The 23,376-nt window shown below is 38.8% G+C and overlaps 1 protein-coding gene across 1 annotated transcript; it reads left to right on the top strand.

Moving 5' to 3' along the window:
• Positions 1-630: 630 nt before the first annotated feature.
• Positions 631-21,811, top strand: LOC116733234 (FERM domain-containing protein 7). The gene is made up of 12 exons (XM_032584017.1): positions 631-950; positions 5,978-6,082; positions 6,156-6,198; positions 6,828-6,906; positions 7,131-7,228; positions 7,364-7,478; positions 8,140-8,287; positions 8,868-8,963; positions 9,927-10,090; positions 19,698-19,766; positions 20,041-20,116; positions 20,621-21,811. Exons 1-12 carry the CDS (start codon positions 822-824, stop codon positions 21,809-21,811), a joined length of 2,313 nt encoding a protein of 770 aa, XP_032439908.1. The 5' UTR covers positions 631-821.
• The last annotated feature ends 1,565 nt before the right edge of the window (positions 21,812-23,376 follow it).

The following is a 23,376-nucleotide window of genomic DNA, read 5'->3' as shown; positions in this document are numbered from 1 at the left end:
AAGAATATACACATTTGAACATGATTATATTATCATGTATTATAGTGATACATCACTATTTACACAGATCAGTTTAATTCGATTTAACGCAAATTTACGGTCTTAAATCTAACAAAATAACTTATTATATGTTTAGACTGTAAGCTGGACCTTTAAATAGAAAACATAAAAAAGTTGCCAATAAGTCTAAGAAAATGAAAATATAAGAAAATGTATATTAAAAAATATACACTTCAGAGTCTAAAGGTTCCTGCAGATTCATTATATAAATCAGATTAGTGACGAGAAATACATAAATAATAAGTGATAGACAAAAAAAAAACACTCGGTAGGCAAAATTTGTTTGTTGGTGGAGAAAATACTGAACATGTCAAAAACGATCAATATCTATAAAAACCAAAGAAAGAAATAGGCTAATGGCTGGTTTAGTTCGGGTTTAAAGATATTTACTAAATTAAATTATAGGGGGGAGGAAATGGGTTATTCTTAATAAATTTACATTTAAACTAAAAAGTTAATTTTGCGGTGCAAAGTTTATATATTTTTCTGCAAAGTTTAATCTTCAGAGAGCCACAGGAGGCTCCTCTCAGGGGCGTTTAGCTCTCGCTTCCCTGCAGCTGCAGCTCTTCAGACTCTGATCAGCGGCTCAGGACAACATCTGCCGCGTGCCATGACGCATCCGGGCAGCGCGCGCTCGCCCAGCAGCTTCAGCAGCCGCGAGGATGATGAGGGTGAAGAGGAGCGCGTGAAGCCTTACTCTTTCCCTCTCGTGAAGATGGATTTACTGTCGTAGTTTGTGTTTGTCCTGAGAAAATCGGACGATGGGAGACCGACATCGGCGGACGCGAACTCTAGGAGGTCTCGCGACCAAGCCGCGGGTCTCCAAGGAGACCAAACTCCGGCTGCGCGTGATCTTCCTGGACGACAGCGAGCGCACGTTCGAGGTGGAGGTAAACACAAAATACCTTCATGTGTTTCAGCCCCGTAATAACTTTTATATATTTTTCTTTTGTTTTTAAAGAAAAATTATGGGTTGAAAATTTAATCAGGATGATTTTTTCCACAATTTAAACCAGCAGTGCCAGACTAAATTTAATTTTGGGTCATATTAAGATCATAAATGATCTTCTCTGCATCAGATAAGTACTTCTTAAAATTAAATAATCACATTGATGTTAACTTGAGCAGAAAGATTGATGTTAGAAACGAATCGCGCTTTCACCAAAGGAATGGTGTGTTATTGCATTTTAATAAAGAAATTGGCTTGCATCTTGCATCTTTTAATTTATTTCCAGTAATGTATAAAAAAGGCTTAAGAGGTAAAATAAAAAATGTGAAGAATGTGCCAATTTTTTTTTTATCTTATTAATTAATCAAATCATCAGAGTAATCTATAAAATAATAAGTTACTAAAATATTATCTGTTGCAGCCCTAGTTTCCACAAAATATAAGTTTTCACTGTCAAAATGAATACACGAGGGCGAAATTTCCACTCTGGAACCCATTCTTCTACACGTATTTATAAAATGATAAAAATAAATATCATTTAATATTACATAAAATATTAATGTAGATTTTTTCTTTAAATGCTGGATATTAACTTTTGTTTGATTACTTAAGCAACAGGATCATTTAGTGTTCTGTTGCTCTTTGGTCAGCAATGTTGCTCCTACAGCATGCATCCCGTCTCCATGGTAACGATCCACTCTACCGGCAGACATTAAGCATTCCCTTCCACATTACTCCTTGAGGTTTTAGCTCTGATACGCACCGCAGCATAAGGTTATTCAGGTTATATAAAGCAGAGCTGCCAGATGAGCATTAGCAAAAAGTTTAAAAAAAAGCTTGTGAGGGAATAAAATTAGAAATTCAGAAAGGGGATCAAGTGATTACTTCCTGTACTCTTGTAGCCACCTGATGCGTGGTCGGCTTTCAACCAGCCCATATGGTCCAGGTCAGGGGATGAGGAGTAACAGTGTGTATGGTTTTTAAAACCAGTGAGACAGCAGTGCAGTTTAAGGCCAGATTCTCAGAGTGTGTATCTGTTTTAGTGTGCAGCTTGCAGTGTTGTGTTTGCAAAGTAGCTCCATTTACCACGACCTCTGGGACATCAGTACAGTCTTAATAATAGGAGGCGAGTGGGATGAGGGAAGACCGAACAGCAGCAGAAGAAGAATGGACGACATGAAGTAAAAATAAACTGTGATAAACATAGGTTGTGTCTGTAACCCGTCTTTGTTTGTCTCAGCCCCAATGTGGCCGACTTCACAACAGACACACTGAATTTACTCTAAGAGAGAAAATCAAGTTGGTTGTTAGCATCAGTACAGCAGCTTCTGCCCCTGTACAATAAATAAAATACAATAAATAACCCTAAACAAACTACAAAGCAACAGCTCCCAGTGAGCAGTTGACAGCAGTTAACGGTTATAAAATTAATCAGTTAAAATGAACAACAGTTTTTATAACTGTTAAAAACATAACATGGCAAAATTACAAACAAAGCCCTGTATATAAATGCCGTGTGTCTAAAATGTGTTAAAATGTAGTATTTTAAAAGAAAACACAGCATTACAGATGGCAACAGAAAAAAGGAAGGAGCTGTCGGTTACTGGTTGCTATGGTAACCACCAACCTTCAAGAGCAGCAGCTAGCACAACTTTTACAGCAATAAATGTGAGTAAAAATAGCCATTTTTCCTAAGCAAAATGAATTTAAAGCATAAATGAACCAATTTTGACAAACTTAACATCTATAATACTGTTAAAATAAAACCCCGTTACATGTATAAAGAGGATATTTGGGGCAAAACACCCGTACAAAAAGTGGAACCGGAGATACTACTTCTTTTCTATTATTCTAATTACTAGTTTGAACTCTAAGAGTTGTAAGACTAATAATAACCTTCAACCGTTTTAAATTTCAGCTTAGAATCAGGGTTATGATGTCGGAGACAGCTCTTAGAATCAGCTTACCTCAGAGATGTGCGTGTTAGACGAGAGGAAACAGGTTTTCTCCTCTGACCCCGATCCTTCAACCTCCAGGGCAAAAACACAATTAATGATCAGACAGGATGAAAAGAAAAAAAAGGCAGATTGATGTAAAGAGCATGAACAAGCTATGTTACATGTATTGGCGATTTTCATATGGATGGCAGCTTTTTATTGCTTCAGAAACTATTATAAGTAAAGATTTTTGGAGAATATCAAAAATTATTTTGCCTTTATAGCTCCCAACATTCTTTATATCATGTCATATCTCATTTTTAAAAATGAATAATTATGTGAACATAATACATCCTGTTCTGAATACTCCACTGGTACTAAATACTGCAAAAGTTAAAGCTAAATTATGTCTACATCCAAATGTCTGTAGGATAATTCCCAATAAAAAATAAATAAAACAATCTATGGTTAAATAATTTTTATTTTCAAAATACAAAACATAAAAACATCGGTACACATTGGTAAAGGGCTGGTAAACTTATCAGGAAAACAGCCCTAAGCTATAGCCCATCACCACAATATCATAATCAGGCCTTGCTAGCATGCGGCCAGCCGTACTAGCTAACCGCTACGTTGCTGTTGTTTACCCAGTTAATGAAACACTTATATGATTAAAGTAACATTTCATTGATAAAAACTACTTTACACAGACACCCTGCAAATAAACAAAGGTATCTTAATAGTTTATGTTTTCTATATTTTCAAAAATAAAGTGCTTTACTGTAGCTAGTTGCTAACTAGTTATGCTAATAAAAAAAAGAAAACTGGTTTGGTCTTGCTGCATTTAGCCAAGTTTAATAAATGGACATGCCTAATCTGTTTTTGGTGACATTTCACTGGATGTTTAAAAGAAACAAGCAAAAGAAACTTGGCTAACTAAAGGAAGGTACTTTTTATTGCGCCTAGCATTTTCCCATTGAAGATTTAAATTTGGTTGAAAATCTCATCCTTAAAAATTAGAAAAGTTGTCCATCTGTGTCAGCAGCATTAGCATAAAATTATTACACAGCTTATACAACCTATCTAAACTGTGCAGCAGATTTGAGGAGAAATTTGTTAAAAACTATTTTATTGTGTTTTACATGAGTAAAACCTGAGAGTACAGATTAGCAAATGCTCTACAGATGATTTCCCATCTTGCACTTCATGTAATGTTGTTCCTGTCACCAACTGCTCTGAGGATAGTCATTTGTTTCCAGTAATCATCACTTTGTCCTCTGATCTCTCTACAATCTGCAGCAACTCTTCCTCTTCCTCCTCTTCATCCTCCTCCAAGACAAGTTAATGAAGGTCTTCCAGTGAGCCACTCTGCAGAGTTAAACACCACGTAGCAGCCAGAGAAAACTAAAATAAACCTGTGCTGCTGGAGAAAGTGAACAATCCACAAACATGGCCTTTTACTTAGGCAAAAGATATTGGTGCAGATATAACACAAGCAGAAAAAATGAATTAAAGAAGTTAAACTGAACCATGAACAGTCTAGTTTTTGGCTGAAAGGATGTTTTAAAAATCAAAACCATCCAGGATAAAACTGGAGTAAATTTCATAACTAAAAACTCCATTTACATAACAATACATTTTGCAGCAATTTGGAAGAACCAGATCTGCACAAAATATTGACTTCACAACCAAAATGCACAACATTAATTATGATAACTGTTAAAAACGTAATATGGCACAATTACAAACACAGCCCTGTACATAATTACTGAAAAATCAGTTTTAAAATATAGTACTTTAAAGACATCGCAATCAATCAATCAAATTTTATTTGTATAGCACATTTCAGCAGCAAGGCATTTCAAAGTGCTTTACATCATTACAAACACAGAATCACAATGCAATATAGAATCAATCATTAAGTCAAGTTACATCAATAAATTTGTAATTGATTACATTTCAAATACAATTCTAAACAGGTGGGTTTTCAGTTGAGATTTAAAAGAAGTCAGTGTTTCAGCTGTTTTACAGTTTTCTGGAAGTTTGTTCCAAATTCGTGGTGCATAGATGCTGAAAGCTGCTTCTCCTCGTTTGGTTCTGGTTCTGGGGATGCAGAGCAGACCAGAACCGGAAGACCTGAGAGGTCTGGAAGGTTGATACAATAAAAGCATATCTTTAATGTATTGTGGTGCTAAGCCGTTCAGTGATTTATAAACTAACAACAGTATTTTAAAGTCTATTCTTTGAGCTACAGGGAGCCAGTGGAGGGACTTTAAAACTGGTGTTATGTGCTCTATCTTCCTGGTTTTAGTGAGAACGCGGGCAGCAGCATTCTGGATCAGCTGCAGCTGTTTGATTAATTTGCTGGACAGACCTGTGAAGATGCTGTTGCAATAATCAATACGACTGAAGATGAACGCATGGATGAGTTTCTCTAGATCTGGCTGAGACATTAGTCCTTTAATCCTGGAAATGTTCTTCAGGTGATAGAAGGCCGACTTTGTAGCATCGCAGTCTCACATTTGAGACACTTTAGATGAAAAACATTTTTAAAAACACACACACAGAAATAATTCTCTACAAAACTGTCAAAACAGTAAAGAAAACTAAATGATACAATCAGAACAAGTATCAGAAAACAGAATAAAATGACAATCACACCAGTAACATTTTAAATTTATGTTAGCCCTTTATCCTTGATAAAATATTGTTTTTCCATCTATCATTGATTTAGGCTGTTTTCAATTTATTATATCATTTATCATAAGAATTTTAATTCATCGTTTTGATAAATTCATATTAATGTTGTTTTTAAAAACAAAACTATCTGTATTTTCTGTCAATTAACTGTGCTACAAAAATTTTAGAAACTCTCATCACGCATTAAGGCTTGATAATTAAAGTAATTAATTACTTTATTTCACCAAAAGCCCCATAGGTATCTCCAGTTAAAAAACTTCTCAATTATGAGAAGGCCCAATAATTCCCCTTCTCTCCAACACTCATTTAACTTCTGCTCTTCTTTCAACAGCAAAATGTTTTAGGTGGAGATTTTTTCAACAAAGTTTGTGGACATCTGAAGCTGCTTGAGAAGGAGTACTTTGGACTGGAGTTCAGACACCACAGTGGCCATTATGTAAGAAACAGAAATCAACACAGACGCAAACATTTTAGATGCTGCTGAGTCTCTGAACATGTTTCTGTTGCAGGTTTGGTTGGAACTGCTAAAACCCTTAGTCAAACAGATTAAATGTAAGTTATTTTCTCTTCATGTTTGAGACCAACTGGGGGCATTAGAAGCATTTTAGCACTTCAGTAGCAGCGTCTGTTCAGGAGCACTTCATAAGATGAACTAGACATCCAGTTTCTGCTAAGACCAAATTAAAAGTAGATTTTAGAGAAAATACATTTTAAGGCATTTGTGTTGTTAATTTTATAGTCACATTCCACAGTAAATATGACAAGAAAGAGTTTTTTTCCCTAAAGTAGCTACCTAGCATGCTAACAATGTGGCTAGCTTGTAGCATGACATTTTATAGTGGATGAAGTTATACAAAACCCTGGGAAGAAATGTCAAGTGCAAGGTTACAAATAAGTCAACAAATAAATTAAATAATATTTTTTGATAATTTTAGTGTTTTTTGTTCTCCATACAGCTAGCTAGCCATAACCACAGAGTTAGCTTCTAAGCTACAGCATTTTGATTGATGCTTTGACTAGTCCTACAATAAGTGGCCTTTTACCACACACAGTATGGTTATGAATAAAAAAAATTAGGAAATGCCAGTTTTATTTTGCTTTGACATTAGCAATATTTGTTCTTTAAAAAGCAAATTTAGCAAAATAATACATTTTCTCTCTTTTTTTTTGTTATTTCTTAGACACCAATGACTTATTCTTTAGGTTTATAGTCAAGTTCTTCCCACCAGACCCTGGGCAACTAAAGAGAGGCCTTACCAGGTAAAGTTTGAATCAACAGGAAATTAAAATTATGAACATTAGAAGCAATTCAACCTCCTTAAATAGCTAAGAGTCAGGTTATGGCTAGCTCTCCATTGAATTAATATGCTGTACATGTGTGAACTCTCTTTAATGCTAGCAAGCATTTTATAAACAATATCCACACTTACAGTGAAGAAATTCAAAATGCAGCTCCCACCTGGTTAACTGCTTTGTATGCGCAGGTATCTTTTTGCCTTACAGATAAAGCAGGATTTGTCCAACGGTAGTCTGACATGTAATGACAACAGCGCCGCCCTGCTGGTTTCACACATACTACAATGTAAGTATGAAAAACACAAACTGAAGCAAACTTTAATTATTCACAATAAATCTTATCCGAAGATACATTTGAGCATGTTTTGAATGGATTCAGTCAATATATGAAGAAAACTAGAAGAGTATCTCTGTTTTACAGCAGAAATAGGGGATTATGATGAGGAGCTGGATTATCAGCACCTGGAGATGAAGCACTACGTCCCTAACCAGGAGTATCTGGACAACAAAATAATCAAGCTTCATAAAAGACACAGGTATAAAGAAACAGGATATCAATCTACTCTAAAATCAAATATTCCTGGACAAAATAATTTCTAAAAAGTTTTAACGCATAATACTGATATTATGCCTGAAATGATTAATCGGATTAGTCGTTATTAAATGATTAATCAACTGGAGAATACAGTCTCAAAAAAAGGCTATCAGCAGTAATTATGCCAAAATTGTACAAAAAATATACATTTTGCATTTAAAATAAACTCTTTTTATACCCAGAATTCCTCAAGTAACATAGTTTTAGCTTCACCTGGATTAAACTCTGTAAAAAAAAACTTTAAAAAAAACTCCAATTAAGCCTTTTTTGCTATCCAATTACTAATCAGTTAATCCAAAAAACACTAAACAGATCCACTCTTTACTGTATTGATGCTAAATCAAATATAAAGGGCAGAGCCTTTCAAATTAAAAGTCTTTTTTTTTTTAGCAACAAATGCATCCTTTGCTACAAATGATCTTTTATCCAAAGGAATGCTGTTATTACATTTAGGCAAAAATGTAAAAAAAAAAAAAAAAATTTAAAAATGATTTTTAAACAATCAATTAAATTTAATTTCTTAATTTAAAAAAAAAAAAAAATTAAAAATGAAATTTTTAAATTCCTAATATAATGTGTTGTTTGTTTGTTCCTGTCCTTAGAGGAGTCTCTCCAGCAGACTCGGACATCCAGCTGCTGGAGGTGGCGAGGAAGCTGGACATGTACGGCATCCGGCCGCACGCCGCCAACGACGGGGAGGGAATGAGGATCAACCTGGCCGTCACACACTCCGGAGTGCTGGTCTTTCAGGTAAATGCTTACCGGTTTTCAAAGTATTTCAACATTCAATGAAACTACGTCTTCATAAAGTCGAAGTGTACCAGGAGGGATTATTTTATCTCGTTATGAAGAAATATTGTTTAATATCTTGCAAAGTAAGGAGTTGATTGAATTACTTAGTGTCACAAACAGGTCAATATAGGCTTTAAAATATTTGATAATTACCAATAAATCACAAGACTTTGAAAAAGTTTTTTATATTCCTGGAAGTTTTTATTATTTTGTGAGATTACAATCTAATGTGCAGTCGGATTCTGTTTGCTCTTGCATGGCATCTGAAGGCAGTTGGTTGTAATGTATTTTATTTACGGGTGTACAAGTAAAGGGGGCCAAATACAGATGCATGCCACACTTTTCAGATTTTATTTTTAAAACATTTTCAGTAATTTTTCTTCCACTTGAAAATGATGCACTGTTTTCTGTTGGTTGAGCAGCAAACAAAATTTTCTGATAAAAACAAAACATGAAATGGCTTCAAATGACATTAAAACCTCTTTCATCAATAAGTTGTCGTGTAGTTATGGAGATATTTGGCTTTTATTTTTTGCAGGGAAACACCAAAATCAACACATTCAGCTGGGCAAAGATCCGCAAACTGAGCTTCAAACGCAAACATTTCCTCATTAAACTTCACGATAAAGTTGGGGTGAGAACTTTCTGTATGTTTAATTTTTCTAGTACTTTTCAGGTTATGATTGTATTCAGGAAGAGCTGAACATTATGCTAATCTCTTTACAAATGTTCCTATGTGAAAGTGATGTGGTAGATATGTAGACTACAGATTGAAATTTGCGAGAAGACAGCATGTTGGAAACTAGCACTAGCGAGCATTGCTGGCCAACTATTTGGATTCAGTTGCTGCGTTTAGATAGAGATTATAAATGATTAAAATAAATTTGCTTATTGGAAACGCGACAGTTTTTTTGTGCCAGTATGAGGAGGTTTTTTGGCTGCATCAAATATATAATGAATATATTTAGCAAAATTGCAATGGAAAAACATTTTTTGCAACACATGGATGTTAACTACTGACAGAAACGCCAAAGAAGAAGACAGGACGAAGTTGGAGGGTAATGGTGTGAGATTTTTTAAATGACTTATCGCTTGAACAAACTGTTCAACGTGTGATTTTAGTTTAGTTTCTTATTTAATGAAACTCTGCACTTGCAAAATTGTGTTTTTTTGACATTAGCAGAATAATGATAGCTGGTTTTGTCTTATTTCAAGTGTAATGAGATATTTGCACAAGAAACTAAACCAAAATTACTTGGTCAGATTTTCTTTGCTGCACTTTCAGTCCTAGTGTTGACTGATTGTTGGATACTACTACTATCAAACTACTATCACCCCATTACAGTTAATGGCTTAATGCCAACACATGCTGGGTGTTTTGGATGTTTGCAGTTCTTCCTTAGAGTCAACTTCCTAGATGCTGAAAACGTCATGGAACAACAGTCCAGATGGCACAAACTATGAATAATAACACTGGAATTAACAAAATCTTGATCAAATATGTATGTTTTTGAGGAATTTCAGATTTAAAATAGAGATAAAATGTTTGATTTATCTGTCTAAGCAAAATATTAGGCAATGTTTCCCGTCCATCTAGGCTTCATGCAAGGACACGCTGGAGTTCGCCATGGCGAGTCGTGATGTTTGTAAATTGTTCTGGAAGATGTGTGTGGAGTATCACGCTTTCTTCAAGCTGGCAGAGGAACCGAAGCCCATTCATAAAACCCTGCTGTCCTGCAAAGGCTCCAGATTCAGATACAGGTATACGAATTTAAACCATGCAATCATGGATCCAGGTAATTCTAAATGTTTGAACAGAACTCAACTGGACTTCCTGTCAGATTATAGATTGGTGGTGTCAGTGTTATACATATATATAAAATATGCATTTATAATTTAACCTTTTATATCCCTTGGAAGCAAAAGTGTCTATTTTTAAGGTTGTTAATTTAATATTTGGTATAAACAGGTTTTTTTTTTTATAAATACCATCATTAATTTCAGTCCTTAGAATACCTTACAAATTTTTGTGAATTTTTTCAATGTTAAGCCTTTTAAATATCAGGTTTGCAGTTAAAGTTGTTTTATTTTTCAGAAAAAAACCAATGAAAGTGGATTTTTTCCCCCTCATCCATATTTGCTAATTGGAATTTTCTAGTGGTTTGAATCTGAGTCTAGCAAAGCTGAAAATTGGTAATTTTTCATACTTAAGTAAAAGACGTAATTTAAAGTCAGTAAATCAATAGTTTATTTTTCCTTTTAATCAGAATTGCAAAATCATAAAATGTATTTTTTATCTAGTTTCTCCTTCATGGATCTTAGTAAACATGAAATAAGATAAAACTAACTTAAGATGAACTCTTCAACAAGATATATATTTTTTAGTCAATAATTCTTGAATACATTAAAATAAGACTAATTCCACTGGCACATTTTCACTTAAAAATTTAGTTATAAGTGGACATTTATAAGTCCAGTTATAACTCCAGTCTTTTGCACTTTTCCCATTATAAGTGGGAAAGACTGCCAGTGGAACTAGTACTTATTTCTAATCTATATTTAAGAATTCTTGACTCATATATCTTGCTGAAAAGCTGCTTTTAAGTTAGTTTTGCCTTATTTTGAGTGCACTAAGATATTTGAATGAGAAACTTGGTAGCATTTTGTGTTTCCACAGTGCATCTCTGTGGTGAATTGGTACATTTACAGTGCATACACAAATAGCTCCACCTAGTGGAAAACGGCATGAAATCAAATTACTGTGATCGCAGAATTAAGAAATCAAAAACAATCAAATATTAAAGACAGATTATAATGAAACAGTATTCAGGAATATTCTGAAATTGCAGAAGAAATGTTGAAGGAACACAGATTTATGTATTTAGATTAAGAAACAGATAAAACGTATGAAGAAAAAAAAAAAAGTACAATTAAACAAAATACATATATATAAGAGACCATAGATACACCCTCCCATCAAACTTTAATATGACAGGTTATGAATATGAATAATTAGGGAGAGGGTGGTGGATGAGGGGTTTATATGTTAATGAATTTGACACCTCTTCCCGCTGTGGGTCATAGTGCTTGATGTCATGAGATAGAGTGGATGTTATTGACTTATTGTAATTCTTTATCACAGCCCTGTACTGTTGGTGAGTCTGAAAGGCTGCTGTTCTTTAGTGGTCTAGACTTCCTCTCCCCCCAATACTTTGTACTTGGTCTGAAAGACACCTTTCTCCTCCTGCTCTTTGGTGGGATAATCAGACTTGCCACCTCAGCTGTCTCTGTGTTCGACCTGAAAAACAAGGTTTTATTTGCAGAGTTACTTTAATGGACCAAGAACTGATTGATGGATGTAAGCTCCCGCTGATCTCGATCATCGCTGAATGTTTGTGCTGCCGAGCCTCTTGAGGGGTTTAAAGAAAGGCCAACAGGAAAACATCTAAACGCGAAAATGAATGTACAGAATCACAGAGGAGGACAAAAAAGTCCCAATACAAACAGATAGCCAGCAGCGACGCTACATATTAAAACAAAGATTTAAAGGAGAGTATCATTTTTCTTTGCAACTTTCAGGTTTGTAAAAGTGTGAGTGTGTGAAAACTTTTGAAAGGTTTTATGTTTCATTGGACACAATGAAACAAATCTGGAAATCTAAATTCACACATTTTATGTAAATATTGCCAAAAAAAACGTCTCTCCATAAACTGCTTGTATAACAACATAGACAGTGTAACCAATGGTAACACATTCCAAAGATGAAGGAAAACTCTGTGATGTCAGAACTAGAGTCATGCTTGTGATGTCATCAGCTCTCTATCTATGTAACAAACTTCTACCTTCTTGTCATTGCTTGCTGCACAACTGAGGAGTTCAGACGCACGCAAAGCGCTTTTACAGTGAGATTGTTAGCAGACTGATTTGAACAAGTATTATTTTGTCAAAACATGGCACATCAAAGCCAATATTGTTCCATCAGTGATTTAGCCAAAGGACGTCAGTATGGGTGGGTAGGGAACAGACCTCCTCCCTTTGATTTCCACATAGAGATACAACGACTTGCCTCTCTTTTAAAAATGGAGAAAGCAAAATTGTTTGACCAGAACCAAAAGCTGGACGACACCCAAACAAAACTGGAGGAAACAAAAGCTGAGGTAGAGACGCAGAGAGCTCTTAAGGAGATTTTCATCGGCAGGAGCATCGAGTTGAAGAAACAACTACAGGCAATTGAAAAGTACAACAATCCAGAGACTCTCAGCCCTGCAATTATCGATTCCGAGGTGGACAGCGAAACAAAACAGCAGCTGCAAGAGGACTTAGACCTAGTGAAGGTAGATCCTATTGTCACAGAGCGAGCGTTCATGTCAAGGATTGAGGAATTAAAAGATAAAAACAGAGCACTCCAACAAGAGCTGGACGACATGAAGGCTAAATACGAGGAGCTTCAATCCAAATCTGAAGCAGACATTAGTGAGAGGAAACGTCAGGCTGACATGCAGATGGTCAATGAAGACAAGATCAGACAGGACCAAAATTTAATAGAGAAAATGTCAAAGGAGATCAGCAGCTTCAAGGTTACCGAGAAATGCCTGGTGAGAGAACTAGAGCAGATTCATGGTTCATACCAAGAACTAAAGTCGAGGTATGAAGCAGATGTGACTCATATGAAAGAAGCTAATTTGGAAAAAGCCAAGCATGATATTATTGAGCTCATCAAGGCACTCAGAGCAGAGAAGGACAACCTCAATCAGAAAAATGCAGAAGATATCTCTTTCCTGAAATGGCAATCGACTAAGGTAATAAAACATCTGCAATCTGTTGTGGAATTTGCAACAGTTACTTACAAAGTACTAGGAGCCGGATATGATAGAAGGGTTTTGACTCTAATAAAGGACTTAAAAACATTTAAGCAGGATGCACATAAAGAGATTAAAACTTATTCAGAGCAAAGGATGAGTGACCTGAAGATTATCACCGAGCTTAAAGCTGAGAAGGACAGTCTCCTAAAACAACTGACTGCTTTTCAACAACTTCACTCCGGCTGTGAGCTTAACTCACAGCAGGAAAACATAAAAACTGAATTACATCTCAAACACGAATTAGGACCTGCGAGACAAAAAGAACCAAAGGAGAAAGACACTACCCCGGAAAACAAGGTTTCTGACACTGCGTCGATGGATCAGGACCGTCTGACAGAGGAAACCCTGTCAGAAAACATTGATGTTCCTGATGCCTCTCCCAACCAGGTAAATGACTTTATGGAAAACATGCCGAGTAACATAGGATCCATGGACGTGACGGACCGCTCTGTGGAAAATCTGTCACAGGAACCAGTGGGGGCAGTCGCCAAGGAAAAATCAGTGTGGAAGAAGATACGACACTGTTTGGGGCTCAGAAAACCACAAATGTTCAAGAAGAAAAGCAAAAAAGCCTCTGAGTCAAGCGACTAGGAAAAAATGTAATTTCTGAACCGTTTGCAACCCCAAAATATATTTCTTATTTTAGATCCCCCCCAAAAAAATGACCGTGGGTTTTTCTCCGGGTGCTCCGGTTTCCCACAGATTTCCAAAACCATATAAATTAGGGTTATTGACCAAAGTAAATTGTCCTCAAAAAAGGTAGTATTGATGTCTGGAAAATTTAATTTGCAAACGGTTCCGATTGGAGAAACATTTGTGGTGAGAAAAGCAAGAAAACCTCTAAAACAAGCAACTAGTTAAAGAGTCCAGGTCAGTCCTGAACCATTTTAAAAACCCCAAATTACATTTTACATTTTAGACTATAAAACAAAAAAGGACAACACGGTGATGCAGTGGTTAGCGCTGCATCTTCACAAAAAAGCGTTCTTCATTCTCAACCAGGCGCCTCTTTCTGTGGGAGTTTGTCTGTTCTCCCCGTGTTAGTGTGGGGTTTTCTCCGGGTGCTCCGGTTCCCCCCAGGATTTCAAAAATGATGTAAATTGGGGTTATTGACTAATGTACATTGTCCTCACAAAGGTAGTATTAATTTCTAGAAAATTGAATTTGCAAATGGTTCAGATTAGAGAAACATAGTGAGAGTTGCTCTCCACAGGTTGCCCTCCACAAGTTGCTCTCCACAGGTTGCTCTCCACAGGTTGCTCTCCACAGGTTGCCCTCCACAGGTTGCTCTCCACAGGTTGCACTCCACAGGTTGCTCTCCACAGGTTGTTCTCCACAGGTTGCCCTCCACAGGTTGCCCTCCACAGGTTGTTCACCACAGGTTGTTCACCACAGGTTGTTCTCCACAGGTTGCCCTCCACAGGTTGCCCTCCGCAGGTTGCTCTCCGCAGGTTGCTCTCCGCAGGTTGCTCTCCACAGGTTGCTCTCCACAGGTTGCTCTCCGCAGGTTGCCCTCCACAGGTTGTTCTCCACAGGTTGCCCTGCGCAGGTTGTTCTCCACAGGTTGCCCTGCGCAGGTTGCTCTCCACAGGTTGCCCTCTACAGGTTGCCCTTCCCCACCAGTTTCTAGATGCAGTCAAGGTTTTTTTAATGGGATCCGTTTTAGTGGCCTTAGCATCTCGTCTCTGCTTTTTGCAGATGTGATGAGGTCCTATTGGCTTCATCAGCTGTGGGCAAATAAACTTTGTCGTAGGCCTAACAAGGCGAATGCCTGAACTGGAAAAGGAGGGGCCCTTGCTGTTGAGCCATGTTGCATTGCTTGATAGCTAGTTGTTGCCAGGAATAAACCCAGTCCTGTTTTTTTTCTTTGCAAAAGTTGTTCTCACTGTTGCTTTTGATATATTTTAAAGAAATGTTTATTGTCACAATAGAAGGAGCAAAGAGTCGGGGAGGAGACAACAGACCAGAGGCCAGCAGCAGGACCATGATGTAGGATCTTCTCTTACCTGAGAATAATTTGCTTAAGATGAGCAAATTACTTATCTTAGAGATACGTAATAATTTGCTTATTATCTTAGAGATAATTTAATTATCTCTAAGATAATAAGCAAATTATTACTTATTACAGATAATAATAAGCAAATTATTACTTATCTTAGAGATACATAATAATTTGCATATTAATAATAATTATCTTAATTAATAAGATAATTATTACTTATCTTAGAGATATGTAATAATTTGCTTATTATCTTAGAGATAATCCACTTATCTCTAAGATAAGCAAATTATAACTTATCTTAAATATCAGAGATAATTTGCTTATGCCCTAATTTCCACACGACTCACACAAACACAACCCTAATAAGCTTCATGTAAGTGGAGCACAAAATCAACACAATGCTTATGAGCCACACAAATGTGGACACGTTGTGTGTCTGACCCACACAAACACAAACACGCACAATGTAACACAGGCACACACACATATTCCTACATAGCTTATTTCTTACAAATGAAGTAAATCATAAAAATAGTAAAATAAACCCCAGCTAGTAGATATGAACGCTCCTCTTGCCGGTGCTCAGATTCTGTGTCTGTGACACCCAGAGGAGGTGAAATGATGCCATATGCCCCATTTATATTTTATTTGTAAATATTTCTGACAAAATGTAACTGTTGTTGCACCAATTATTACAGTAGTTTAATTTTTAGCTTCACCGCACAGTCACATTTAGATATAGAAAAATCCATATTGGAATATTCCAATGTTAGCTATTGGAACAGTTAGCAGGCCATGACGGCAACACTGTCTTTAGAAGACTGCTCGATACTGGATATTACGACATTTAATTTCTATTTACATTGAACTGAATTGTTGATTTGCTGATGCATATTGGATCATTAAATATTTGATCAATTCTGACATGTAGCAAGTCGTTACTGGACACTTTTGTTGTTCACATGTTGATTGATATGATTTCTTTGGAGCTGAACACAGTTCCCCGCCTGCTGCTGTTTACTCAGGATGATTTGCGTTCTCGGATCCTTTCTCAGGAATCATAAATGTTTATGCAGGAAATTACAACACCGTCTCTGTCCTGAATTTCAAATATAGAGGAAGAGGCGAAGGATGAGACAAAGTCAGTTTTGCTTCGTTCTTTTCATATTTTTGTCAGTCACTTAAGGAACCGCAAAACTAATTTTGTGGTAAAATTCTGCAGAATTCATGTGGTTTGTTTCTAAGTCAGATCAGGATAAAAAATTCAAGCTTATGATTTTTTACTAAGTGTCCAGATGAAAAGCTAACTGGGACTTAATGGCCAACATGGTGGAATACTTCAATAGAGGCTAAAAACACGTTAGATAAACTGAATGCAGTTGACATAAACTTCAACTCCATGATGATCAAAACATTTGTTTGTTTTTTTTACTGATAATAAAAGAATTTAACAAGTATTTTATTGTGATGTGATCTTCTATAAAGATCTTATCAGAAATAGTTTCTTTACTTGATGTAGAAAGATCATATGATTGTTAGAGAATAAATTCTCAGAAGGATGAAAGTTAGTCTCAGTTTAAACACAATCACACTGAAAATGTTCATGTCAATGCAATATAATCCCGTGAGTCCACTATGAATAATTCAGCTCCTCTGGGGGAATCCCGAGGCGTTCCCAGCCGAGAGACATAGTCCCTCCAGCGTGTCCTGGGTCTTCCCCGGGGCCTCCTCCCGGTGGGACGTGCCCGGAACGCCTCACCAGGGAGGGGTCCAGGAGGCATCCTGACCTGATGCCGGAGCCTCAACTGGCTCCTCTCGATGTGAAGGAGCAGTGGCTCTACTCTGAGTGACTCCCGGATGGCTGAGCTTCTCACCCTATCTCTAAGGGAGAGCCCAGACACCCTACAGAGAAAACCCATTTCGGCCGCTTGTATCCGCGATCTCGTTCTTTCGGTCATGACCCAAAGCTCATGACCATAGATGAGGGTGGGAACGTAGATCGACCGGTAAATCGAGAGCTTCGCTTTTTGGCTCAGCTCTTTCTTCTTCCGCTTGATGGCAGACGCTGCACCAATCCGCCTGTCGGTCTCCCGCTCCCTTCTTCCCTCATTCATGAACAAAATCCCAAGATACTTGAACTCCTCCACTTGGAGCAGGACACCCCCCCTGACCCGGAGAAGGCACTCTACCCTTTTCCGGCTCAAGACCATGGCCTCGGATTTGGAGGCACTGATCCTCATCCCAGCCGCTTCACACTCGGCTGCGAACCCCTCCAGCGAGAGCTGCAGATCACGACCTGATGAAGCCAATAGGACCACATCATCCGCAAAAAGCAGAGATGCGATCCTAAGGCCACCAAAATGGATCCCCTCAACACCTTGGTAAAAGGAGATAGGTAAACACCTGGTTTTAGACCACAGTAACTTATTAGTATGGTGTAGGGCCTCCTTTTGCGGCCAATACAGCATCAATTCGTCTTGGGAATGACATATACAAGTCCTGCACAGTGGTCAGAGGGATTTTAATCCATTCTTCTTGCAGGATAGTGGCAAGGTCACGACGTGATGCTGGTGGAGGAAAATGTTTCCTGACTCGCTCCTCCAAAACACCCCAAAGTGGCTCAATAATATTTAGATCTGGTGACTGTGCAGGCCATGGGAGATGTTCAGCTTCACTTTCATGTTCATCAAACCAATCTTTCACCAGTCTTGCTGTGTGTATTGGTGCATTGTCATCCTGATACACGGCACCTCCTTCAGGATACAATGTTTGAACCATTGGATGCACATGGTCCTCCAGAATGGTTCGGTAGTCCTTGGCAGTGACGCGCCCATCTAGCACAAGTATGGGGCCAAGGGAATGCCATGATATGGCAGCCCAAACCATCACTGATCCAGAATGGTTCGGTAGTCCTTGGCAGTGACGCGCCCATCTAGCACAAGTATGGGGCCAAGGGAATGCCATGATATGGCAGCCCAAACCATCACTGATCCACCCCCATGCTTCACTCTGGGCATGCAACAGTCTGGGTGGTACGCTTCTTTGGGGCTTCTCCACACCGTAACTCTCCCGGATGTGGGGAAAACAGTAAAGGTGGACTCATCAGAGAACAATACATGTTTCACATTGTCCACAGCCCAAGATTTGCGCTCCTTGCACCATTGAAACCGACGTTTGGCATTGGCACGAGTGACCAAAGGTTTGGCTATAGCAGCCCGGCCGTGTATATTGACCCTGTGGAGCTACCGACGGACAGTTTTGGTGGAAACAGGAGAGTTGAGGTGCACAATTAATTCTGCCGTGATTTGGGCAGCCGTGGTTTTATGTTTTTTGGATACAATCCGGGTTAGCACCCGAACATCCCTTTCAGACAGCTTCCTCTTGCGTCCACAGTTAATCCTGTTGGATGTGGTTCGTCCTTCTTGGTGGTATGCTGACATTACCCTGGATACCGTGGCTCTTGATACATCACAAAGACTTTTTAATAATAATTCTTTATTTAATCAGGTAAACCCCGTTGAGATCTAGATCTCATTTTCAAGAGGGACCTGCTGTCTTGGTCACAGATGCGCCAGCAAGACGTGCACCAACAATTTGTCCTCTTTTGAACTCTGGTATGTCACCCATAATGTTGTGTGCATTGCAATATTTTGAGCAAAACTGGGCTCTTACCCTGCTAATTGGACCTTCACATTCTGCTCTTATTGGTTCAATGTGCAATTAATGAAGATTGGCCACCAGGCTGGTCCAATTTAGCCATGAAACCTCCCACACTGAAATGAGAGGTGTATCAGTTTCATTGTCCAACCCCTGTAAGTAGGGGGTGTCTCTCAGAACCCCAGAAGAACAGGACAAACAATTGATGCTGAGGAGACGAGTCAGAGGATGAGCAAAGAGAGGTGTGTTTCAAGCTGAATACAAAGACAGGAGAAAGAATTTGATGGGGGAGAGGAAGCAGGTTGGGTTGACCACTCAAAGAGCAGAAGACAGCTGAGGTGGCAAGTCTGATTATCCCACCAAAGAGCAGGAGGAGAAAGGTGTCTTTCAGACCAAGTGCAAAGTATTGGGGGGAGAGGAAGTCTAGACCACTAAAGAACAGCAGCCTTTCAGACTCACCAACAGTACAGGGCTGTGATAAAGAATTACAATAAGTCAATAACATCCACTCTATCTCATGACATCAAGCACTATGACCCACAGCGGGAAGAGGTGTCAAATTCATTAACATATAAGCCCCTCCCCCCTCCCCGTCATACTCCTAATTATTCATGTTCATATTCATAACCTGTCATATTGAAGTTTGATGGGAGGGTGTATCTATGGTCTCTTATATGTACCCTGACCATGTCTAATGTATCTTGGATCAACCCAGTTAAAGTTAAACAAACAAAATAACCAGGGTCACAGAAGAGTTAATGTAAGGTTATTGAAATTGTGAACTACATCTGAGGCTCTTGTGTAACTGACAATGACTAATAAAAGTATTTTTTTTGCTACGTGTCAGTGGGAGAACCCAGAAGCAGCTGCTGGAATGTATGGGATCCGGAGAAAAGAAACCATCACGCTTTGAAAGGTGAAAATCAATCAGAAAAATCTATAAATATCACATATTTACATGAGTTTTCCTCAAAAGTAAGATTTACGTTTTCATTTTTTAATGCTGAATTTTACATTTGGATGATCCTTCTCCTTAAAAGTAATAAAAACATTTGTATAGTAACTTAAAAAAGCAGATTTATAAAAGAAATTAAGTATTTTTGCTCAGCATTTCATATGATAGTGAAGAATAAGGGATTTTTTTTAAATCACTGAAACTAAAATCTTTGGTTTTTTGTTGAATGAACCAGAACCCACGGTCAGTCGGACTATGACCCCAGACAGTGTCGATCTTCTCCGGATCTCCTCACTGAAGTTTCCAAAGAGGTGACCTGACTTGAATCTTTATTATATCACAACCTTATAAGACAAAGAGCAACCTTAGTAGTAATATGATAAAAAGTGAAAGAAATAAAAGACAGGCTACGTTCACACAGGAGGTCTTGATGCTTAATTAATGTTTTTGTTTGGTCGTTCATGCTACTTATTAAATGCGACATGAATCCGACTTCTGTGCAGAAGGAGAATATAGACATCACCAAGTATATTTGGTCTAGTTTCTAGTGGTTGTATTTTAGCACACTTGAAATAACACAAAACTAACTTATAAATAACTTTTTAGCAAGTTATAGGAGCTTCTTTTAGGTCAGTAAATCCTTAACACTGATGAAAAAGTTCTAGTGGGATTAGCAGATTATTTGTCTTGTTGAAAGTGACATAATCTGCCAATGGAACTGGTACTTTTCCCCACAATTTTAAGGAATTACTTACTTAGAATAACTAATAACAAGTGAGTATAAAGCTCAGTTAAGTTGTGTTTTGCCTCCCCAGGTATACGAACAGACCCGCCCCCGGACCAGTCGTGCTCTGGCGGTTCACAGTAATGATGAAATGGACGTACGCCGGCGAGGCCTAAATAACACCGACCTCAGCGAGGGAGGTGCTAAACGCAGCCAATCATCTGGCGAGGTCAATCAGAGGCCACACTCCCTCGCTCAAGTCAACCCGCTCTCTCCGTCGCTCCACCAGTCGACCCCTTCGCCCAAGTTCAGATCGTCCTCCGTGTCTTTAATGGAGACGACGAGGGCGCATCGACAAGCTCAAAGGCTAGCGGGGGTCTACGCCAACCGCTCACGACGCCGGCCCAACCCGCAGCCACACCCAGACGCTGCTCAGCAGCTGGTTCTCCTCTACCCAAACTCCCCCGCCTACCAGTACCACCCCGTCCTCCCTTCGTTTCCCTTCGTTGCGCCCTCAACTCTAAACCGACACCACTACTTGTCCGACTATGTCACCATTTCCTCACTGGAGCGTTTCCCGCATGTAGCGAGGCGAGACTATATGCCAATGGACGCTGGCGTCTCGCGGCCGGCTTTCTACCCCTTATCCCACGATTCGCCATCAGTATCGCCAATTAGGAGGAACTTTCGCCCTTGTGGATCAGGGGGTCTTGGACTGGCACGGGTCTACCAAACAGGAAGCAATGGAGGGAGGCTACTGGGTGTTGGACACACGGAGGCGGGGCATTACAGTGACGACTCCAACTTCTTGCCTGGGTTACCTCGCCGCGTTGCCAGCCAACCGGATGTTAAGTTTCATCTATCCAGGAGCGCAAACCCGGCATTTAATCCCGCCTCTGAGTTCAGACCCCTGGGTTACTATCCTCACCTTACACGGCCCTCCAGACCCACTTACCTCCCGCTCAACTCTTCGCCTCTGCCTGATCGGCCCGCCTCCATGTGCATGATCGGCGGTGCCGCAGGAAGCTACAGCGACTCCGATCCAGAGGTTTTCTACCCCTACTACTGCCCACCTCATCAGCTGGGGAAGATGGTGGGGTCCGCCGGGTTGGCCAGGATGAGGTTTTCCTCCGGAAGTCTTCAGCTGGATGAGGAGGATGAGGAGGAGGAAGAGGGTGTTGCTAAAAAGGAATCCAAGGTTGAGGTTGAACAGGACAAGAAAGAGAGCAGCGAAGGAGAGAAGGCAAAAACCCAAGCAAAGGTCACGAAAGTCTCTCTCTGAAATGAGAAACTTTTGCGTTCCCTCGTAATACTGTACTTATCAGTTATGCAGCATAATTGAATACTGTAAGCCTTTCTTGGGCTGCACAGTGGCGCAGTTGGTAGCACTGTTGCCTTGCAGCAAGAAGGTCCTGGGTTTGATTCCCGGCCCGGGGTCTTTCTGCATGGAGTTTGCATGTTCTCACTGTGCATGCGTGGTTTCTCTCCAGGTACTCCTGCTTCCTCCCACAGTCCAAAAACATGGCTGTTACTCACCTCTAAATTCTCCCTAGAGGTGAGTGTGTGTGTGAATGGTTGTTTGTCCTGTATGTCTTTGCGTTGCCCTGCGACAGACTGGCGACCTGTCCAGGGTCCAGCTACGTTCCGGGCCTCCCGCCCGGAACGTAGCTGGAGATAGGCACCAGCAACGTTCCCGACCCCATTAGGGACAAGGGTGAACAGAAAATGGATGGATGGATGTAAGCCTTTCTTACAGTGGCCACCGTAAGAAAGGCTTACAGTATTCAATTATGCCGCATAACTGATAAGTACAGTTTTGCGAGGGAACGCAAACGTTTTGTGAGGGATCGCAAAAGAAAAAAATTCCTCATGTCCCCTAGGGGGCTCCGTAGTTTACATCCGTAACTGCCATGATTTTTAATGACTTATCGCGTGAACTAGCGTATTCACGAGTGATTTTAACATTAGCTGAATGTAGACAAAGATTTGCGCTCATTTGTAATGGAAACGCAGCTAATAAATGTGATCAACGTTAAGGTGGAAACAAAATGCATCGTTGCCTTGTTTAGTAACACTTAGAAACGACTGATGTTTAGTAAATGTTTGATTCAACACATTCAATAATTAAGTAAAGGCTCGAGTTTTGATTTTCTTTCCCCTTTGCTCACATCAATGTTGATTACAGTTGTGATGAATCTGGGTTCTAACTGTGGTCTAGTGGTTTGTAGCTGATTTAAGGAGTTAACAATTTTCAAGATCAAGTTATTTAACGTCAGTTTATAAAAATATAAAAAGAGAATCTGGAGACAGATTAAAGTTAAGTATCTATGCTGCAACAGTCAACAAGAAGAGATCCTTGATGGTTGCTTCAATTACGTTTGTTTCTCTTCAGACTGGTAAATTTCACAGTATTGATGTCTGTGGTTTTTGCAATATGAGGCAGAATCCCAAAGTTGAAACTATTAGGGTGGGCATATTGTTTTAAAACATAAAAATAATTTTATATTTTTAATTTGCTTGGCAATAAATTAAACATGCAGAATTTAAATTAAACAAAGTCTATTTTGTCTTTACAAATAGTGGATATTTCCTGAGGTTTTAGGGAATTTTTTTTTATTTGGACTTTCTGTCTCAGAGATAAAAATAACATCTAATTACCAAGTTTAACAGAGGAAGAAGAGACATTAACAAGGGTAATTTTTAAAACTCCAAGTGAATAAATATTTCTTCATTAATATCATTACTGTGACCCCCAAATAATATTGAATACACAAATATGAGTGGTATTTTTTTTAACATAATTTATGTGTCCCAAAAATGGATACCTACTGGTCATAAAAATAACCG

Source organism: Xiphophorus hellerii, chromosome 14, assembly GCF_003331165.1.
Source record: "Xiphophorus hellerii strain 12219 chromosome 14, Xiphophorus_hellerii-4.1, whole genome shotgun sequence".
Lineage (NCBI taxonomy): Eukaryota > Metazoa > Chordata > Actinopteri > Cyprinodontiformes > Poeciliidae > Xiphophorus > Xiphophorus hellerii.
The sequence above is the reverse complement of the archived record's forward strand: the minus strand, read 5'-3'. Positions and strand labels throughout refer to the sequence as shown.